Source organism: Convolutriloba macropyga, unplaced genomic scaffold (genome assembly GCF_964194025.1).
Source record: "Convolutriloba macropyga unplaced genomic scaffold, txConMacr16.3 SCAFFOLD_2160, whole genome shotgun sequence".
Taxonomy (NCBI): domain Eukaryota; kingdom Metazoa; phylum Xenacoelomorpha; order Acoela; family Convolutidae; genus Convolutriloba; species Convolutriloba macropyga.
In genome coordinates this window covers 13119-35560 of record NW_027452222.1, presented here as the reverse complement: position 1 = coordinate 35560, position 22442 = coordinate 13119, and the positions used below count along the sequence as shown (strand labels likewise).

The 22442-nt window shown below is 34.3% G+C and overlaps 1 protein-coding gene across 2 annotated transcripts; it reads left to right on the top strand.

The window, feature by feature from the left end:
- The first annotated feature begins 2816 nt into the window (after positions 1 to 2816).
- Positions 2817 to 20463, top strand: LOC142357307 (uncharacterized). Of its 2 annotated transcripts, none has more exons than XM_075408951.1 (5): positions 2817 to 2950; positions 6391 to 6568; positions 8827 to 8969; positions 12097 to 12236; positions 20177 to 20463. In XM_075408951.1, exons 1-5 carry the CDS (start codon positions 2893 to 2895, stop codon positions 20405 to 20407), a joined length of 750 nt encoding a protein of 249 aa, XP_075265066.1. In that variant the 5' UTR covers positions 2817 to 2892; the 3' UTR covers positions 20408 to 20463. The 2 variants fall into 2 exon arrangements, with proteins under 2 accessions (XP_075265066.1, XP_075265065.1); XM_075408950.1 differs by having other exon boundaries at positions 12094 to 12236.
- The last annotated feature ends 1979 nt before the right edge of the window (positions 20464 to 22442 follow it).

The following is a 22442-nucleotide window of genomic DNA, read 5'->3' as shown; positions in this document are numbered from 1 at the left end:
GCGGTGAAAACAAAAAATTCATCCGATGGCACAGTAGAGTAAGAAGATGTTGACATGCAGGATAAGAGAATTTCTAACAAGGGTACGTGAGTTTTTACATTGTACAAAAAACAGTATATGCGGTAAGAATGAAGCTTTTGCCGCTAAAAACCGCAAATCCCAACAAAAATTCAGCGCAAAAAATATATAGTGATTTTTACAGTTGAATTGTACAAATTGTGCAATTTTAGGGGGCGAAAATGTTTTTGCACCGCTTTCACTGACAAAAATAGTAATTCTTTTCTAGGAAAACCAAGCCAGGTTCTTGTTGTTTTAGACTCCCCGTACATAACGATCTCTGACTATGAGTGTTAATTGATTTGAATAACTTCTTGTTGGAAAAGTTAATCTTTTGGAAAAATATTATTCACTTATAGGCAATTGTATACGCTCTAGAAGTCTTCCATCTATCCGCTAGTTGCTGCAAAAACATTTTGATCTTTGGCAAAGTAAGAGTATTTAGGAAAGGAAAGGTTAGATAATAGAAATAATCAACAGAAAGTCAATAAAAAAGACTTTTGATACCAGTACCTGAGCTAAGTGCGAGCAAGTTCTATTGAGTTTTGCTGTAAGAAGATTGAATTTTTTAACGCGTTCGACACATGAACATGTTGACACAAGTGAACGCTTAAAATTCAATTTTGCACAGTACACTTCCTGTTTTCGAAGTCAACTTTAGTCAACATAATTTTGACCGTTTCTCTCGATTTTTATATCAATCGACGCATAATGATCAGAAGTTAAATCGATATAATTCTGGTTAATGAAATGAAACGTTTAGTTACATAGGAAAACCAGATAAAAGCTGGCCAGTTATCCATAAACTACTTTTTGTTTATTCGGGTTTAGGTCCACATCCAAATTGAGCTAAGATCAGACCCAATAGAGCGCACATCCGTGTGTTCCCAGACCAAAATTACAGGGTCTGGAAAGCGGTTCGAGCGCGCAATAGTCTGGACCATGGTCTGATTTTGGTCTGATCAGAGGTGAATTCGGTCTGGATGGTCTGATCATAGTCTTTATAGTCTGGACCATGGTCTAGGTTCGGTCTGATCAGAGGTCAATTCGGTCTGGAAGGTCTGATCATAGTCCTTATAGTCTGGACCATGGTCTGGGTTCGGTCTGATCAGAGGTCAATTTGGTCTGAAAAGTCTGATCATAGATGGTTTCCGTCGCACTTGGGTCTGATCATAACCGCTTCGAGCGCCTTTGAGTCTGATCATAATCTGATTCGAGCACACATGGCTCTGACCAGAGACTATTTTCGAGTCCCTTGCCGTGATCAAAGCAACTAAGATAAAAGAAAAAAGGAGTCCAACCGCTATCGAGTGGTCGGAACCTGTAAAATTGAAATAGCAACTGTAGATCCAGACGTTTCTTATAAATAGCTGTTTGAGTTCATCTGTGGTGCTGCCTATTTTTTGCAATGGCATTTAACTGTTTTTTCAAAAAATTTCTGAAAAACCTTCATTTCAAAAAACACTTTGGTTTGACTTTGATTTTACTTGACCACTTTTTTGCTGGACAGATCAGTTTTTTAAATGCATAAATTTTAACGATACCTAAAATCTTCTGCTTGTTTAACTGTAGTGTCTGATCAGAGGTCACTTGGGTCTGAAAAGTCTGATTATAGTCTGATTATGTTCTGGGCGATGGTCTGAAATTGAGTATGGGCCAAGGTCTGGAGACGGTCTGACCAGAACTCCTTTGGTCTGGAAACTCTGATCAGAGAACCTCTCAGTCTGGAAAATCTTATCAGAGATAACATTGCCCTGGAAAATCTGATCAGCCCTCTATATTAAATCAGATAAAAGATTTTGTATGTATTAACTTAAATAATTGCAATTAAAGAGAGGACTGTATAAAAAATCTCTAATTTTTTTTCAACAAATAAAAATTTCCGATTGTGGTTACATAGCTTACTTTTGAATTTGAAACAGAGAAAATATGCATTTTTCAGATTTGGTCTAGATTAAGTCTGATAAGCGGTCAATTTGGTCCGGAAGGTCTGATCATAGTCGTTTTATAGTCTGGACAATGGTCTGAAATTGAGTCTGACCATAAGCGCAGTATAGTCTGGACAAAGGTCTGGGTTCGGTCTGATCAGAGGTCATTTCAGTCTGGATAGTCTGATCATAGCTCAGTTTGGGTCTGGACCTAAACCTGGGTAGTCCCACGTGAAATGTGTTCAACTTGTTCATGGTTCCAATAATTTCTAGCAGGTTTTTGCCTTGTCAATTAAGCAAGCCTCTTTCTGTCTCGCCATCTCTCCTCCCCCTAGCTTTGTTCGCACCCAGGTTGAGGTCCCAGACGGAAGCAAGTATGGACATAGGTGTTTTCCGCCTGGGACGGTCCGGACATATTTTCTTCCGTCTGGCACCTCAACCTGGGCCTATAACCTTTACACCCCCACACAGTGCACTACTTCGTATTTATGTAAAAACATAGTTTCTTTTTCGTACAGAAAAAAATTGTTATCTAACGACATATAATTTTTATTTGGAGGGCAAAAACATTAATGGGGGACAAGGAAATTAGTCGGGGACATACCAAAAAATTGGGATGGGGGGAGAGGATAGTTGCCACACTTCCTACTTTATTTAAAGTTTTGAAAGAAAACATTTTCTTCACTGCATTAAGGTTTTTGAACCTGCATAACACTCTTACTTTCATGTGTTTGTTGCCGTATTTGTGCAGCTAAAATCCGAACAATCATTAGTTATTAAACTGTCATCAAAAATAAATAATTGTATCATTTGTTCACTCTTTGTTAACTAACACAGTTCAGCAACTTTATTGCAGTTGTATTTAAACAGCTATACAAGGCTTAATTTCAGTTGATGTTATATAATTATGAATAAGTCAAGGACCAAAACATTTCGGATAGCTGTAATCTATATCGCAATAATCAGTAAGTTGCATAAAATTATGATTCAGTTCAACCTTTTTTTCAAATCCAATGGAAACAATTGTTGCTCAAAAAGCTGTCCGGGATAAGGTGCACGACCCAAAGACAGCTCTGATCTGACCCACTTGGGTTGCGCATGGGGGTAAGCAGCAAAAACTACAGAGTCTGGCAGCACTACTTCCGGTCTGGATTTTCTTTTGAAACATGTAAATTACACAGACTATAACCCTAAGGTTAGATATCTACATGCTCTAAAAAGCTAAGTAAATTAATAAGTATTGTTATTAATATAATAATCTCCAAATTGTGGCTGTTCGCTTTCATAGGTAAAAATAGGATTGTCTGATCAGCACCAAATCCAGAGTCTGTATGGTCTGATCAGGGCACTACCTGTGGTCAGTACAGTCTAATCAAAGCCCCGCTCTGAGTCTGGATAGTCTGATCATAGGTTGGTTTGGGGTCTGGATAGTTTTGTGGCACGATCTGGATAGTCTGAACAGAGCCCTTTCCAGAGCCTGTACGGTCTGATGTTTTTCCAGAGTCAGGTAAGTCTGCCTAGAACTAAGAGGTCCAACCAACTAAAGAGCAGTTCCCCGAAAACAGAGAAGAGATATTTCCTGTTCCCCGAAAACAGAGAAGATATATAGAACACGAAGTGACTGTTGTTTGAAGAGCACTTCCCATTTTTACTTGATTAACATCACAGACCGCGCTATAGGTTAAAATTGTGGCAATTCTTTTTGAGCTGAAAAATTTTCGTTGTTTGGAACTGAAATTTTTAACCCAAGAAAATTTTTAACCCACAAACTATTTACATAAAATGACGGCTATTTTTCCTTAAATAATACGTTATGCCAATGATTACTGCTATCTCGACATTTAATGTGTCAGTTGAGGTATCCACAGTGCGCGACTGAAGTCGGTCTGTCACCCCCAATGCGCACCTCAATTGGATCTGGCGCCCCCAGTGCGCAACTCAATTCTGTCTGATTGAAGCCAATTTTGGTCTGGATGTTCTGATCAGAGCTTGCTATAGCTGTGTACCTCATCCTGCGGTTGTAATTAAAAAGAGATTTTTAACTGTCAACCGAAGTTAAACGAAATCATACGTGCTGAAAAATGGCAGGGTCGTCAGTCCCAATTCAAATCTGAAAAATTTAAGAGATACGATCTTTCATTTTATGTCTGGTCAAGCTTTGGGAAACTACTAACAGTTCATTTTAATACGAGGTCACTTTGACGAGCTTTGATAATTTGAGTAAACTGTGAAATTATGCAATTCTTAATACAGGATTTGTGATTTGTGACCTGTTGTCAAACTAAGTTTTTATCGGCGACTGGGAACAGACAGTTCTGACTAAAAACACTGAAACAATTTCAATTCGAAGAAATCGCGCCCACATTAATCTAATCAGGATAATTAATTATAAAAAGTAATCAGAAGTTATTTCAATTATATTTATTATCCAGGCAAAAAATTTTAACACAAAAACGGCCTGTTTTAATCTATAAATAAACATAGGAAAACACTGTACATCCACACTCTCTTTTTGTCTTCAGTTTTACAAAAACATTGATACAGCTTTCAATTTTTCAGCTCCAGTTAACAAATCAATTAAAAATAATTATGCTGTGGATTGGTTTTGATCTTGAATATTGCAGTGTTTATCACCTATCGTCTTCACTCGCAGCAGAAATACCCTTACCAAGATTTTAGTTATGCGTTTGTACCGTGAAAGAATTGTAGACTCGTGATGTTTCCATGAATGACATTCCTGTTCATGCTTGAAGCCGGTCCAATAATTTATTGTCCTTTTTTAAAGCAGAAAATTTTGATAATTGTTATTTCGCTCGCCGACGAAGTCAATGCACAAAATGCATTTTTACATGGCAAACTGACTGTTTTAGAGTCAACTTTAGTTAACAGTTTTCGAACGCATCATTTAACTTTTTAATCAATCGACACATAATCATCGGAACTTTAATAGATAAAAGCTGACCAGCTTTTATACCAAGAAAATCCAGGTAGAAGTTGGCCAGTTTTTCGTAAGAAGTATTAAGTTGAATTCCAGTAGAATGCTTTCAACTTCATCAAAAAAAATTTTGAAAAAACAATGCAAAATTTTACTTAAAATGTCGTGAGCATGAACAATTTGAGCAAATTCTGCGTACGACTCCACTTAATGCTGCTTATGGAAAACTGATCAGCTTTTATTTGAATTGGCTAGTCGGTTAAATGAGGATATACAGGATGAAAATAGTTTTGTGTATACATTTTTCACATTAAATTGCCTGTCTTTGAAGTCAGTTTTAGTCAAAATAAATTTGGTCGTTCCTTACGACTTTCATATCAGTCGCTGCTTAATCATCGGAACTTCAATAGGTTTAAATTTTGATGAACTGACAATCTTACTAACACAAAATATCCAGATATAATAAGACCAGATTTCCATACGGAAAATTTGCTCAACTTCCTTACGCCTCGATTATTTTAAGTAAGTTTTTGCATTTTGAACTCAACAACTTTATGAGCAAGTGAAACAGAATTCACGTGGTATTCAACATATTTTTAGTTACTGAAATCTGGCCACGTTTTATCTGGTTTTTCGTGTCAGTAAGGTTGTCAGTTCTTTCAAAAATTGATCTATTAAGCTTCTGATTACTATGCGGCGTTTGACATTAAAATCGTAAAAAACTAACAAATTTATGCAGACTAAAATAGACACCAAATACAGGCAACTTACCGTCCAAAGTTGGTTTTTGTGCGTGTACTATTGTCAAGGAGTGTAGCAAGGTTCGTTGTAAGTCATTTTTCATCTTTGAAAACTTTGGTAATAAAGTTTAAATAGTTTGACAAAAAATACCTAGAGTTTTTGAAGACTTTTTAAAGAGCCATGCTGTAATTGTTCGCTTTTTTGATGTTCAGAGGTCTTACTCTGAAGGAGAGTGTTCCTTTTTTGACAATATTTCTACTTTTTTGTGTATAAAACGGAATTATTCAATTAAAAAATACAAGGCTTTAAAAAAACTGGCCATGTAAAGGTCTTAACCCTGGTTTCAAAAAAAAACAATTTAAAATTTACTAAGCTGCTCCTCCTAGTAGTTTGATGAGAGAAAAATCCCCATAGTTCTACTTTTTGTCTCTTCGTTATAGTCTTCAAAAGAAAAGTGAGAGACTGTTTGCTTTAAAGTTATACCGAGTTTTTTATTGTTTTACTTTTTATTTGTTTTATTGTTAAGTTGAAATTAAGTGAATCGACAAATGAAGAGAATGCTGACTAAAAAATATCAAAAGTCAATTATAGGTTTGTATCACAGAAGAAAAAAAAGTATATATATTCTGATGAGAATTTTTTCAATCACAATGTTTACATGAACTATCAAACTGTGGGAGGTTTTTGATAAAATCGTTTCATCTCAGGCTTTACAATAATGTGTTGCAGGTCTGTTTCCACTAGTTCACTGTGACATAGTGACATGGAATAGAGATGCTGATGATAGAGGAGGAGAAGAAGAAGAAGAAGAAGAACAGGAGAGGAGAGAAGATGGCCATTATGAGTCACTTCAGTTCCAGATTGCAACTGACATCGACTCTGATGGACTCAAATGTCTCCAGTACAGGTTACGCATACAAATTAGGCAAAAATGGGAAAACTATAAACAAAATTGCTGCCAACAACGCTGTAAAAATTTTTCTTATGTCATTATTTTTGTCTCATCTGCTTTAATTCCTTTAAATTTTAAGCAAATTTTTATACGGCAGCTCTAAATATGATCGAGACACAGACGTTACAGAATTTCGATGTTGCGAGAAAAAAAGCAAACTTGTTCAAACTGGTCTTGAGGTTTTATATAATTAGTCAGAAAGCTAACCAAGAACGAAGTCAGAGTTTCTGTGACCAGTTATTCCACTTACAATTTATTACAAGATGATTGTTCCCCTTGTAATATAGTAAGGTTTAGTTGTCGAAAATAGACGCCTGGTAAACACTAATGGCGGAATGAAATGGCCTCGGAGATGTTCCTGTCAGTGTCAAACTGTCATTAATAGTAAAGTCAAAGAAACTGTCATTGATAGTAACCCGGATCTGTGGGTCATAAAACTTCATTACTGAATCATAGATTATCCATTATGATATTACTATTAGTAGAGTTCTGACCATGGCAACTATCAGACATTTCATAGAGATATTCATAGCAAAATTTTAAATTCCAAATAATATTAATGATTTTTTTTTCTCTGCATTCATTCTGAACTTTGTTGACCTTTTCCTCTGCATTTTTTTCTGATCACAATGATTCTTCCGCAAAATTTGTTCGAATCGACAAAAAAATATGAGAAAAAACAATAAAAACACTAATTAATACAGTCAAATATTGTTTTTGTTGATATAATCCATTCGATGCTTAACACGACCTCTTTGACACGCCACAGTGACCTGCATAATCGTTTACAGAATACGTGCTAGTACATATTAAACACTACAGAACACGTGCTCTCTCCCGATACAGAATACATTCCCACTCCCCCCCCCCCAGCTCACTCGTTTTGTTCCGGTTTCCGCTGAATTGCTGCAATTTCATGAAATTAAACGCTCTATCATGCTCTCAGGACGTCATGCAAAAATTTCAGTTCCATATTCTAAGTTTTCAAAGTTTCTTTGATTCTATTATGATTATTGAAAAAAAAATAAAGTTTATTATATTCATTGTGGTTTCTTTAAAAAATTTGATTCTGCGTTTGGTCTGAACATCATGCAAGGTGACTGTACCCTTGGAACACTATGATTCAAAACTGATTTAACGTTTTACGAATAGAATCACTGCTGATTTACTATGGCACTGGGTTCCGGGATAGATACAAGATATCTGCGCGCCCAAATAATTAATATTCTTTTCCTTTTCTTTATTAGGACTTTCATTACAGCTTACAAAAAAAATGCATTTCAAGTTACATTGGTGCGAAAAAAGTATAAGACCAATGTTTTAATTGTGTGAAAACTGACAATTATTGGCAAGTCACCGAAATTACAGTTTTTCAAAATTATTTGGCGCAAAAAAAGCCGTTTGCTGCAAGTTCTGACTGTTATGGAACAGATTGTTAATGGTTGATCAAAACCAAACAATAACAAAAGCAATAATTTTTTCATTCAAACAAAAAGTGTTGTTACAGTGTCTTCAGTTCAGGAGATCTGCAATCTGTTATTAATGTATGTCTAAAGTAAAAACCGTTCACGAAATCGCTGCGTTTTGCAGATTTCTAATTGCTCCCAAAAAAACCAATGGGATTCTGACTAAATACGTCAGATTGTTGAAAGAGTTTGTTCGATGCCGGGATTAACGACGGTTTTTTTCATTAGCCGACTCTCGGTCTTTTCAAAGCTAGAAATGTCTTCCAAAGTCCTTTCATGAGTCGGAACCTGCATTTTTTTAGTTGCGCTTAGACGTTATACTTAAACAACCATATACAAATATAATGCACCAGTTACATCGGCACCCTGTTTAAATGAATCTGAAACTTTCATGGAATTAAGGTAGTTCTGTCTAAGTTTGGTTTTATGTGAACAACTCATTTAATCAACTCTTGTTGTAATGACACGATGAACAGGAAGGATCATGAACAAGTTGAAAACACAATTTGTTAGAAAGTTTATCCGGAAAGTCGAGTTCCTATCTCGGTCCATGGTAAATCCTTACAGTTATCTATGGACAAATGTTCGAATTCAGCTGTTATCGTGTGCGTGCGTGCGTGTGTGTGTGTGTATGTATGTGTGTGTGTTTGCGTGTCTGTGGGTGTGTGTGTGCGTGCGTGCGTGCGTGCGTGTCTGTGTGTGTGAGTTCATGTGTGTGTTTGTATCACCTATGTCTCATGTTTGCAGTCGCTACTTCTGTCTGTTGCACTGGGTGACTTCAGAAAGGAGAGTGCGGATGCCTCAGACATTTGATAGGAGTGAGTTTTGGGAACTAGCCAACAGCTCCTACGACAAGTTCAATTGGTTCTCCCTCACTGAGATAGACGAATGTAAGAACAATTAAAAATCTTCTTTTGCCATAATGAACATAATATCTGCTCTTAAAGAGCTTGAAACTAAGTTATTTCCTCTGACGCTAAATCTTGACTGGGCTTGAAGTCAAGTCTCGAAAACTACTGAAAAATTTCTAGCTGTTATGTAACTGTACACTCTCAAGAGAGTTCAGAAAAAACACCTGAAGTTAAAAACACCTTTAAAAACATCTGAACAAAAAAAACCTGAGAAACACTGAAAAAAAAACACCCGAACAGTTCCGATGCAGATTTTCCTCACGTGAACTTCACATGAAAATGCAATTAGCAGAGTTGAGTTCCGGTAAAGTTACCACGTGTCACATAAAGTTGAAATAAGCGAACGTTTCAAAAGCCGAAGGTTAGAATTCAAAGGTCAAAGTTCAAATTTAAAACATCTAAAAAATTGATGAATGAAAACTTAATGGAGAGAACGTTGACATTCAAACGAGCACATTGATGCTCAATTGCACGTTTTTCGAAATCTTGAACGTTTGCTTATTTCAATTTTATGGGAAAGACTATACCTGAGGTTTTGTAGTATGTACTAACCGAAAATTGAAAGTTTTGGCCACGAAATGGCTAAGGCTGATATTAGTTTTCATTGCTATCTGAACTTATGTACCAAATACATTGATTGCGCTAAAATGAGCTTATTTTTTAAAAAAAACCAGCTTAATTTGTTATATAATACCATGCTGAAATGCACGGAAACTTTTTTCAAAATAAGACAAATTTCGGCGCATTTTTGTATAATTTTTTTGCATCTCAGCACCTTTCTGCATTGATTTTGGCAGTTCTTGCCATTTAATTTAAAGTTGTATAAGGAGTGCGCTAAAATGCTCTGAAATGCTGAAAAGTGCTGAAGGTAACCGCAAAATACGCAGTCTAATCAAAGTATTTCTCACGAAATTCGACGCATTACTTACCAAACGGTTTCTTAATGTCAAATCAAAATAATTGAGAAAAAAAGGGCGGATAGAACTCTGTGCTATCTGAACTTATGTACCAAATACATTGATTGCGCTAAAATGAGCTTATTTTTAAAAAAAAAACCAGCTTAATTTGTTATATAATACCATGCTGAAATGCACTGAAACTTTTTTCAAAATAAGACAAATTTCGGCGCATTTTTGTATAATTTTTTTTGCATCTCAGCGCCTTTCTGCATTGATTTTGGCAGTTCTTGCCATTTAATTTAAAGTTGTATAAGGAGTGCGCTAAAATGCTCTGAAATGCTGAAAAGTGCTGAAGGTAACCGCAAAATACGCAGTCTAATCAAAGTATTTCTCACGAAATTCGACGCATTACTTACCAAACGGTTTCTTAATGTCAAATCAAAATAATTGAGAAAAAAAGGGCGGAGAGAAACACTTAAAAAAAGAAGATCTCATGTTATCACACAAATATGGATACAATTTTCTTAAGTTCTCAAGAATTTTCACCATTTAGAAAATTCCAAAAATAAAAGTTTTCAGAGATTTCATATTTCATTGAGATGGTTGGTATAGGAAAATTTATTGAGAGCCATCTAGCACCAAATAACTTCCCAATCATTTTTAACAGATTTTTTCATTGTAACTGAAAGTTTCTTTCAATTTGGCTCCAATATAAATCATTCATGTCAGTCATTGATCTGATCTTTTCGTAATTTTCATCCGACAGATTCTACGTGCGGGAATTCATATGATAGAGAAAAAATAATCAAACAAATTTTCGAGTTTTCATTTGGAAGGCGATATCTTTCAAATAGGACATCTATTGTTCAATTCCGTTCTTTATCATTAATCCGTCTTCCCAAAAAGTTTTGAGGCTCAGTTGATTCTTTTCCATAATCAAAATTTGTGGAAAGAGTAGACGAAACTATTCACAAATATTCGTGAAACCTTTGGTTTGTCTTGCAAAAAGTTTTCTTCAGATAAAGAGCTGAAACTGATTTGAATAGATAATTGTGATCAAAATTTGGTTTTAACTGCATTAAAAAATCACTTGTCAGTTAACTCTATGTAAAGATACTATAACCAAAAAAATTTTCTGTGACCAAAAACCAATGGTGATTTCAATGAAAAACAAATTGTTTTCGTAAATCAACGGTACGTTTACAAACTTTGAAGTGAAAAACTTGCCCGGAGGTTAGTGGCAAAGTAAATCAGTGCTGAATTAGTATAGAGACATTATGTTCTTTAGGATGGCCAGTACTCTGCTCATCTCCCAATTTACACGGGCCAGTCTTGATTTTCGTGTGAATATTACTGCTTGAAAAATAGTATGCTCAGCTTAATTCTAGCTAACAAGGTTTGATTTTTATGCGATTCGAACTTCCGCGTGAGTAATTGTAACATTTAATTTGCGTAGCAAGCGGTAACAACAAAGCTACATGGGCTTGGGGGTAATTGCCTACAAATTAGCTTATGTATAAACAGTGTATGTGTACTACTATAGTAATTACTTGTTATATGTCTATGAAAGTCTGAAATTCCTCTGCTCAGGCTTTATTTTGGGCTATGAGTAATTTTCAGGCTCTACAGGATAAGTTTAGCCTGGGCTAACTCCATGACGAACTCAATATAATCATAATGGAGAATAACTGAACATGAGGAAGCTTAAAAAATTCTGGAGATGCAATGTTTTGAGAACTGAATTAAGTTTTTATACTTGAAATGTGCTGGTTAAGCTCTGAAACGCTCTGGGACTCACGTCTGTGTGTTTCTATTAAAACATAAAATTTGATTGGGGAGATAAAGTTTCAGTCTTAGACATTTTGTTTTCTCCAAATAAATTTGTATGCGTTCTATCATGTTTTGTACCAAAAACAATTTTTTCTTTATATATATATATATATATATATATATATATATATATATATATACAATGAAAAAATTGTAATTGTGTCAAATAAAATAGCTCAATTGCAGGTTGATCGATTTGAGCAAATTCGTCGAATAGGCATTCCTGTGATTGAGACAATATTTGAAAAGACTGTCTACATGAACAAAATATCTCATTAACCTGAGAAACCAGTATAAAATCCGCCAGCGTACATAGCTTACTTATTAAAGTTCATGAACAAAAAAACTTAGTTTGATATATAATGTGATGTTAGCAGCAGGCGGGTGTTGCATGTACCAGACGTCCGTATATGTTGAAAGAGGGAGAATGTGTGGTTTTTCCCCTGGAGCATATTTCATGAAGGTCACAGACTTCACTCCCATTAATGAAAACAGCAAACGACTCAATTATATTCAGGTTTGAAAAAATCTCACTATGCTATGAGGTTCACAGGAAGACGGATGAGAAGTGTATTTTATAAATTTTTACAAGATTTTTTACCTTATAGTTCTTTGGTATATTTATTGACTTTGAATCATTGACTTTTTTGAAAGCTTTGTGAAAGTGAACACTTGATAATCATGCAACAAGATTAGGTTCAAACGTATTGTGATTCTGAAAAGATTACGCTGATTATATATTTTTTTACTGGTCCTTTATAACTCACTATACTGAATCAAACTGAAAAATTACAAAAGCTACCGTTGGTTTGCTTTATTGAGTAGGCGGGAAGTAAAGCGCGCGCAAAAAGCCCATTCTGGGCAAGAAATGAAGACTGAAGAGAAGAACCGGATTCTTATTTCATAGCCTATTTTGCAAAAAGCGAGCATTTGAGGGGTGAATTTACTGTGCAAGAGAGTGAAAATGTCCGAACTAGTGAACTTTTCAGATCCATTTTGCTCAAATGTGCTCTTGGTTAATAGAAATTCATCACAAAACGTTAAAAAACATGGACCTTTAACGATCAACATCTTCTTTTCAGTTGTTAACTAATTTTTTTCAGCGTTTCGATATTGTTCTATTTTGAAAACTGGTCACATCTTTTCATCAGCTTACTTTAAGTTTTGTTTGGTTGATTCCATAATAATTAAAGCTGAATTGCAGTTATTTCCACAAAGTTATTCGGAATTGAATAAACATTTGCCCTATTTTGGTTTAATGGCTATTTCCCTGCACCAGCCAACCTTAAGTTATCATGTAATACTGTAAATTTTCATTCAAAATCAAGCTCAGTTTTCATGAGAACGTTTTTTATTTGTCATCCTCAGAAAAATTATAAAAAATGGACAGGGAAAACTCAGGTTTTGGGTCGAGAAAATTGAGATAAGACGTAATCTGTAGTGATTTGTCAATTCAAGACGTGTATTTCACAGAAGAAGTACTGATCAAGACTTGAAATCCGTTCCGCGAGTAAATTTGCTCAATTTTTTCACTGCCTTACCCGCTAGTTTTTGATAATGAGTCAAGTAGTCAGAGGTGAAGGAAATCTATTTTGAAATTGACGCAATAGAGGACACTCAAAACTATTAATCGCAGTTTGAGATAAGAAAATGCAAACTAGTTTTTATCCATCAGATGGCTCCAGGCTAAATTTGATTTCTAATTAAGATCTTATATATTGAGCAAGAACGTTGAGACATGACATTCAGTTTTGTTCAGCTTTTACGATTCTTGTCCAAAACCTAATATTGTAGAATTTGCGAAAATATGTAGCTTTAAAAAGAATGTAATTTTACTCTGATATCACTTTAGGATAAACAAAATTATCAATTTTTGGCCCTTTGTTTTGGTTCCATTGAGATATCTTGAAAGTAATGGGCAGCCTATTGCTTGTGGAAACAGAAAGATATCGTTTGATTTCAATTTTCTTTATATCAAACAGTTTTCGCAGAAGACTGCCCTTATATTAAGTTATAAAGTTTTTTTCTTAATTTCGTGAATACGTTCTTTCATGTTTGCCTCTGAAAATAAGGGACTTAATTTTGTTTTCATACTTTAACTGTTAAAAAAAAACTTTTACAGAGAAATTTTTCTCATACAGAATTGTTCATTTGAAGAACTAATTATATTTTTCCAGCTTTTTACGTTAAGCTAACTTTTCTGATTTAAAATTACATCCATTTTGTTTTTCTTCCTGGGCAAAAGAAACAGAATTTCAGTAGTACAAAGTTGAATATTGAATTTTTAGAGGCAATTCGCTTGGGCACTTGTTTTTCATTTTCTAAATTTTGTCTTCCAATGTCAGTTGTTTTTTTTTGCGACTCTGTCTAGCTTCTTGGACAATTTGTTCTGACTCCTAGCAATAAAAGATTTTCTAAATCTCAACTCTGTAGCCTTATAACGTAACGAAATCAATAAAAGTAAAACTTAATTTCGTTCGGACATTTTTTTCTATGGACCTTTAACGATCAACATCTTCTTTTCAGTTGTTAACTAATTTTTTTCTGCGTTTCGATATTGTTCTATTTTGAAAACTGGTCACATCTTTTCATCAGCTTACTTTAAGTTGTGTTTGGTTGATTCAATAATAATTAAAGCTGAATTGCAGTTATTTCCATAAAGTTATTCGGAATTGAATAAACATTTGCCCTATTTTGGTTTAATGGCTATTTCCCTGCACCAGCCAACCTTAAGTTTTCATGTAATACTGTAAATTTTCATTCAAAATCAAGCTCAGTTTTCATGAGAACGTTTTTTATTTGTCATCCTCAGAAAAATTATAAAAAATGGACAGTGAAAACTCAGGTTTTGGGTCGAGAAAATTGAGATAAGACGTAATCTGTAGTGATTTGTCAATTCAAGACGTGTATTTCACAGAAGAAGTACTGATCAAGACTTGAAATCCGTTCCGCGAGTAAATTTGCTCAATTGTTTCACTGCCTTACCCGCTAGTTTTTGATAATGAGTCAAGTAGTCAGAGGTGAAGGAAATCTATTTTGAAATTGACGCAATAGAGGACACTCAAAACCATTAATCGCAGTTTGAGATAAGAAAATGCAAACTAGCTTTTATCCATCAGATGGCTCCAGGCTAAATTTGATTTCTAATTAAGATCTTATATATTGAGCAAGAACGTTGAGACATGACATTCAGTTTTGTTCAGCTTTTACGATTCTTGTCCAAAGCCTAATATTGTAGAATTTGCGAAAATATGGAGCTTTAAAAAGAATGTAATTTTAATCTGATATCACTTTAGGATAAACAAATTTATCAATTTTTGTCCCCTTGTTTTGGTTCCATTGAGATATCTTGAAAGTAATGGGCAGCGTATTGCTTGTGGAAACCAAAAGATATCGTTTGATTTCAATTTTTTTTATATCAAACAGTTTTCGCAGAAGACTGCCCATATATTAAGTTATAAACTTCTTTTTCTTAATTTCGTGAATACGTTCTTTCATGTTTGCCTCCGAAAATACGGAACCTAATTTTGTTGTCATACTTTAACTGTTAAAAAAGAAAACCTTTAAAGAGAAATTTTTCTCATACAGAATTGTTCATTTGAAGAACTAATTATATTTTTCCAGCTTTCTATGTTAAGCTAACTTTTCTGATTCAAAATTACATCCAAATTGTTTTTCTTCCTGGGCAAAAGAAACAGAATTTCAGTAGTACAAAGTGGAATTTTGAATTTTTAGAGGCAATTCGCTTGGGCACTGGTTTTTCCTTTTCTAAATTTTGTCTTCCAATGTGAGTTGTTTTTTTGCGACTCTGTCTTGCTTCTTGGACAATTTGTTCTGACTCTTAGCAATAAAAGATATTGTCAATCTCAACTCTTAAGCCTTGTAACGTAACGAAATCAAAAAAAGTACAACTTAATTTCCTTCGGACATTTTTTTCTTTGGTCCTTTAACGATCAACATCTTCTTTTCAGTTGTTAACTAATTTTTTCTGCGTTTCGATATTGTTCTATTGTGAAAACTGGTCACATCTTTTCATCAGCTTACTTTAAGTTGTGTTTCGTTGATTCAATAGTAATTAAAGCTGAATTGCAGTTATTTCCATAAAGTTATTCGGAATTGAATAAACATTTGCCCTATTTTGGTTTAATGGCTATTTCCCTGCACCAGCCAACCTTAAGTTTTCATGTAATACTGTAAATTTTCATTCAAAATCAAGCTCAGTTTTCATGAGAACGTTTTTTATTTGTCATCCTCAGAAAAATTATAAAAAATGGACAGTGAAAACTCAGGTTTTGGGTCGAGAAAATTGAGATAAGACGTAATCTGTAGTGATTTGTCAATTCAAGACGTGTATTTCACAGAAGAAGTACTGATCAAGACTTGAAATCCGTTCCGCGAGTAAATTTGCTCAATTTTTTCACTGCCTTACCCGCTAGTTTTTGATAATGAGTCAAGTAGTCAGAGGTGAAGGAAATCTATTTTGAAATTGACGCAATAGAGGACACTCAAAACCATTAATCGCAGTTTGAGATAAGAAAATGCAAACTAGCTTTTATCCATCAGATGGCTCCAGGCTAAATTTGATTTCTAATTAAGATCTTATATATTGAGCAAGAACGTTGAGACATGACATTCAGTTTTGTTCAGCTTTTACGATTCTTGTCCAAAGCCTAATATTGTAGAATTTGCGAAAATATGGAGCTTTAAAAAGAATGTAATTTTAATCTGATATCACTTTAGGATAAACAAATTTATCAATTTTTGTCCCCTTGTTTTGGTTCCATTGAGATATCTTGAAAGTAATGGGCAGCGTATTGCTTGTGGAAACCAAAAGATATCGTTTGATTTCAATTTCTTTTATATCAAACAGTTTTCGCAGAAGACTGCCCATATATTAAGTTATAAACTTCTTTTTCTTAATTTCGTGAATACGTTCTTTCATGTTTGCCTCCGAAAATACGGAACCTAATTTTGTTGTCATACTTTAACTGTTAAAAAAGAAAACCTTTAAAGAGAAATTTTTCTCATACAGAATTGTTCATTTGAAGAACTAATTATATTTTTCCAGCTTTCTATGTTAAGCTAACTTTTCTGATTCAAAATTACATCCAAATTGTTTTTCTTCCTGGGCAAAAGAAACAGAATTTCAGTAGTACAAAGTGGAATTTTGAATTTTTAGAGGCAATTCGCTTGGGCACTGGTTTTTCCTTTTCTAAATTTTGTCTTCCAATGTGAGTTGTTTTTTTGCGACTCTGTCTTGCTTCTTGGACAATTTGTTCTGACTCTTAGCAATAAAAGATATTGTCAATCTCAACTCTTAAGCCTTGTAACGTAACGAAATCAAAAAAAGTACAACTTAATTTCCTTCGGACATTTTTTTCTTTGGTCCTTTAACGATCAACATCTTCTTTTCAGTTGTTAACTAATTTTTTCTGCGTTTCGATATTGTTCTATTGTGAAAACTGGTCACATCTTTTCATCAGCTTACTTTAAGTTGTGTTTCGTTGATTCAATAGTAATTAAAGCTGAATTGCAGTTATTCCCACAAAGTTATTCGGAATTGAATAAACATTTGCCCTATTTTGGTTTAATGGCTATTTCCCTGCACCAGCCAACCATAAGTTATCGTGTAATACTGTAAATTTTCATTCAAAATCAAGCTCAGTTTTCATGAGAACGTTTTTTATTTGTCATCCTCAGAAAAATTATAAAAAATGGACAGTGAAAACTCAGGTTTTGGGTCGAGAAAATTGAGATAAGACGTAATCTGTAGTGATTTGTCAATTCAAGACGTGTATTTCACAGAAGAAGTACTGATCAAGACTTGAAATCCGTTCCGCGAGTAAATTTGCTCAATTTTTTCACTGCCTTACCCGCTAGTTTTTGATAATGAGTCAAGTAGTCAGAGGTGAAGGAAATCTATTTTGAAATTGACGCAATAGAGGACACTCAAAACCATTAATCGCAGTTTGAGATAAGAAAATGCAAACTAGCTTTTATCCATCAGATGGCTCCAGGCTAAATTTGATTTCTAATTAAGATCTTATATATTGAGCAAGAACGTTGAGACATGACATTCAGTTTTGTTCAGCTTTTACGATTCTTGTCCAAAGCCTAATATTGTAGAATTTGCGAAAATATGGAGCTTTAAAAAGAATGTAATTTTAATCTGATATCACTTTAGGATAAACAAATTTATCAATTTTTGTCCCCTTGTTTTGGTTCCATTGAGATATCTTGAAAGTAATGGGCAGCGTATTGCTTGTGGAAACCAAAAGATATCGTTTGATTTCAATTTCTTTTATATCAAACAGTTTTCGCAGAAGACTGCCCATATATTAAGTTATAAACTTCTTTTTCTTAATTTCGTGAATACGTTCTTTCATGTTTGCCTCCGAAAATACGGAACCTAATTTTGTTGTCATACTTTAACTGTTAAAAAAGAAAACCTTTAAAGAGAAATTTTTCTCATACAGAATTGTTCATTTGAAGAACTAATTATATTTTTCCAGCTTTCTATGTTAAGCTAACTTTTCTGATTCAAAATTACATCCAAATTGTTTTTCTTCCTGGGCAAAAGAAACAGAATTTCAGTAGTACAAAGTGGAATTTTGAATTTTTAGAGGCAATTCGCTTGGGCACTGGTTTTTCCTTTTCTAAATTTTGTCTTCCAATGTGAGTTGTTTTTTTGCGACTCTGTCTTGCTTCTTGGACAATTTGTTCTGACTCTTAGCAATAAAAGATATTGTCAATCTCAACTCTTAAGCCTTGTAACGTAACGAAATCAAAAAAAGTACAACTTAATTTCCTTCGGACATTTTTTTCTTTGGTCCTTTAACGATCAACATCTTCTTTTCAGTTGTTAACTAATTTTTTCTGCGTTTCGATATTGTTCTATTGTGAAAACTGGTCACATCTTTTCATCAGCTTACTTTAAGTTGTGTTTCGTTGATTCAATAGTAATTAAAGCTGAATTGCAGTTATTCCCACAAAGTTATTCGGAATTGAATAAACATTTGCCCTATTTTGGTTTAATGGCTATTTCCCTGCACCAGCCAACCATAAGTTATCGTGTAATACTGTAAATTTTCATTCAAAATCAAGCTCAGTTTTCATGAGAACGTTTTTTATTTGTCATCCTCAGAAAAATCATAAAAAATGGACGGGGAAAACTCAGGTTTTGGGTCGTGAAAATTTTTCGTAAGCAATCACTTTGACCCAACCAGTGCAAGTTATGGCAAATAGTTTTTGCAATACATGTCAATTGAATGATATAGCTTAGTCTGTGGAAAATATCAATTGCCCCAGTCAATATCAAATGATTGTATTGCAAAATTATTGTAGAATCTGCCAGAATTGTGTAACATTATGTATAATCTTGCAAGATTTCTGCCAGAATCTTGCAATATAATCATTTTCTGTCAGAATTTTGCAAAACAACATGTTTTCAGCCAGATTCTTGCAAGGTAACCACTCGGTCTGCTAGACACTTAAAAGATGGCCATTTTTTTAGCCAGATTCTTGCAAGGTAACCACTCGGTCTGCTAGACTCTTAAAAGATGGCCATGTTTTCTGCCAGCATCTAACAAGATAACCATTTGTTTAAGTTTTTCTTAAAGCAAATAAAGCACGCGCAAGCCGTCTTAGGCTCCTGAGGAGCTCAGAAGAAAATTCAAAAAGTGGCAATTTTTGAATGTGTACATATTTTTGGCATTAACAAAAGAAAACAACAGAAAAAGCATCAGAAAATTATCAATCTAAGACAGCAGCAAGAAACTCTTTAGCATGAGGTCTTGAAGGACAGACATTTAGAGCTTTTTCAATAATTCTTTTATCACTTGTTATGATTTTACGAAGTCCCACTGTAAACTGAGCATTATAACTAATACGAAAAAAATGTTTCGAGAGTTTCTTTACTTTTTCAGGGATATTTTGCCACTATTTTGAACTTTTTTTAACAATAGGGCCCTTTTTCTTGCAGATCTTGCAATATAACCAATTTTCTGCCAGAATCTTGCAAGATAATCATTTTTATGCAAGATTCTGACATAATCCCGCAAGATAACAATCTGTTCTTGCCTGGGGCGGTCCCTTTAATTTGGGATGCAAATTTTTGCGTGAATTTTTAGATGGAAAAGAAAAATTACTACGCTGATGTATTTTTATACAAATTGATCCTGCCATCTTTATAAATAATTTAAGTCTCTATCCGAGTCTATCTAGACGAAACTGCCTTTTGCTGTATAGATGATCTTAACCGTATATAAGACTGATCACTCCGCACCGATTTTTCTAAGACTGATTAAACTACGGACACACTGATCGATATACTATTATCATTAAAAAATAACATTAGTTTGTTCAAACAGATAAATGAGAATGGTAATTTTTGGAATGAAATGGACTAGGAAGTTTTGTAAGAGAAATATACTCGCCATAGTCTGTTTTCTGTTATAGGCACTTTACAACGAGACCCTATGTCTAAATGTGATTGTCCAATTGGGCTTTGGGATTGGACAGATTCAAATCGAGGGAGCCAATAGCAGTATACCAAGTTTCATTATTCCTCGTGGACGGAGAGATAGTGTCTTTCTATTCTACAGACATGCAATTGAACACAGACTTGATTTTGATTGGTTCAAACAGAATTATATCTGTAGAGACTTACCATGGATATGTCATTTTTAGTTTATATGAAATTACTTATTATCAGTTTGTTTTGGCTTTAGAAAAAAGTGCTCTCACATGACCTTCAAACAGCAATAATTATTATTACTTCTAAAATACTGGTTCTTCTATTAGCAAACTAAACAAATATAGGTAAAGTGTATTTGCTAGCCAATACTATTTTCTATTATGAGCAACAGTTTCACTGAAAACTGTTTTTCATTGTTTTTGCACTTTCTGAACGGTTCGCTAGCGCCCTAGTACAAGCAATGTCTTGGGTTTTACTCAGCAGCTCGCATAACATTTAACTGTTGCATGCAAATACTCCTAATTACCGGACTGCATCAGATGAACTTAGAAGATTGTCCTTTATTTCAAGTTAAGTAAATTTAGTTTTTCTTGATTAATTTTTTTTCGTCCATATTTTCGTTAATATTTATTCATTGTTATTAAAATTTTTTTCGCCAATGATCTCTCGGGTCGAATTCGAATGGTTAATAAATTTCTTAATAGGCGATGCACTGCCTTGCAATATTTTCACTCAAAATTTTGCAAGTTCTGACAGCTTAAAATTTCGATTAACAACCCGGACTTCATTCTCAAAGCATTTCAGCGCTGAATCAACACATTTCATGAGTGAAAACTTAACTCAGTTCCAAAACGTTGTCTGTCTAGAATACTTTAGGTTTCCTAGTGTGCAGTTTTCCGTTATGTTTATATTGAGGTTTTGGTGTTCGCTCAGGCTAAATTTCACCCGCATAGTCTGAGAACTTTTCATGTGCTCAAGTTAGGTCTGAGCATCAAAATGTCAAATTTCATTCTATACAACTGTTAAATATTATATTACTGTACAATGTTCCATATACATTAGCTGAATTGTAGTTTATAGCCACCTAAAAAACGCATTTAGGTTAGTTATTACGACTTGCTACGCAAAATAAAAGTCACATTCACACAAGCTGAAGTTCGAAACTCATATAAAATAGTTCTTGTTGGTGGTAGTAAAGCTGAACCTAATATTTCTATGCCGTAAATATTACTAACCGGAGTGGCCAGAATAAATAGTGACATGAACAGAGTACTGGCCAAACAGAATGTATCTAGACTGGTCCAGCGCCGATTGGCCACCAACCTCCGGGAAGATCTTACATGATAACCATCAGCGCTAGTCCTAGGTTGAACTGAAAAGTTGTTTCGCATAAAGACAATTATAAATCTTTGGTTTACAGTGCCTAATTGTTGATGCAAATTTTGATATGACTCAATGCAGTAACCAATTTGTATCAATTAAACGAAACACTGGAAACGTTCTAATAAATTGGGTTTAAATGAAGCAGATTCTAATTAGGGCTCCTTTTACAGCCAGCCTGAATGAGTATAGAGTTTGGACTTCTTGTTTTTGCGCGCGAAGTGGACTTACCCAGTTCTCTCTGACGACAGACACATAAAACTATAAACGATAAGATCTCAATAAAAATTAAACTTCAATAGTAACGGTGGTAATGATATACAGCACGGGAGTCAACGGTATACACGCAGTCCATCTACCTAGCAGAATTACTGGAGTTAAGTGTGTATGCTATAATTAAAAGAGAATAGTCTTCTGAGTTTGTGATTGGTGGAGAATGATGGAGAATACGCATCGTATTTTAGTCTGCTTCATAAGCAAGATGAAAAAATCTGGGTAAATAATAGGCAATTTTCCACTGTTACACGAAAGAGTTTAGTAGACAAATCAATGCTGAACACCTACATCAATCTCTGTCAGGCGGATATTTCAGGGCCGAATAGCGTCTTTTTGCAATGTTAGTAAGCGAACTTCTTCGGAACTTCACATTTATATATCAGCTTACATAAGTTCTTTTCACTCTTATTAAAATCAGATATCTTGATATTACGTCTCACCAGACGTTAATAAATTAATTATTGCTTTATTTTTATCAAGAGGATTCTAGAAATTTTCCAGGGTAAACAAACCTAAATTTGAAAAAGTTGGCAGGTGGCTAGGTCGAAAGAAAAACAAGATTTATATATAGAGCTGCGCAGAAATTTTATT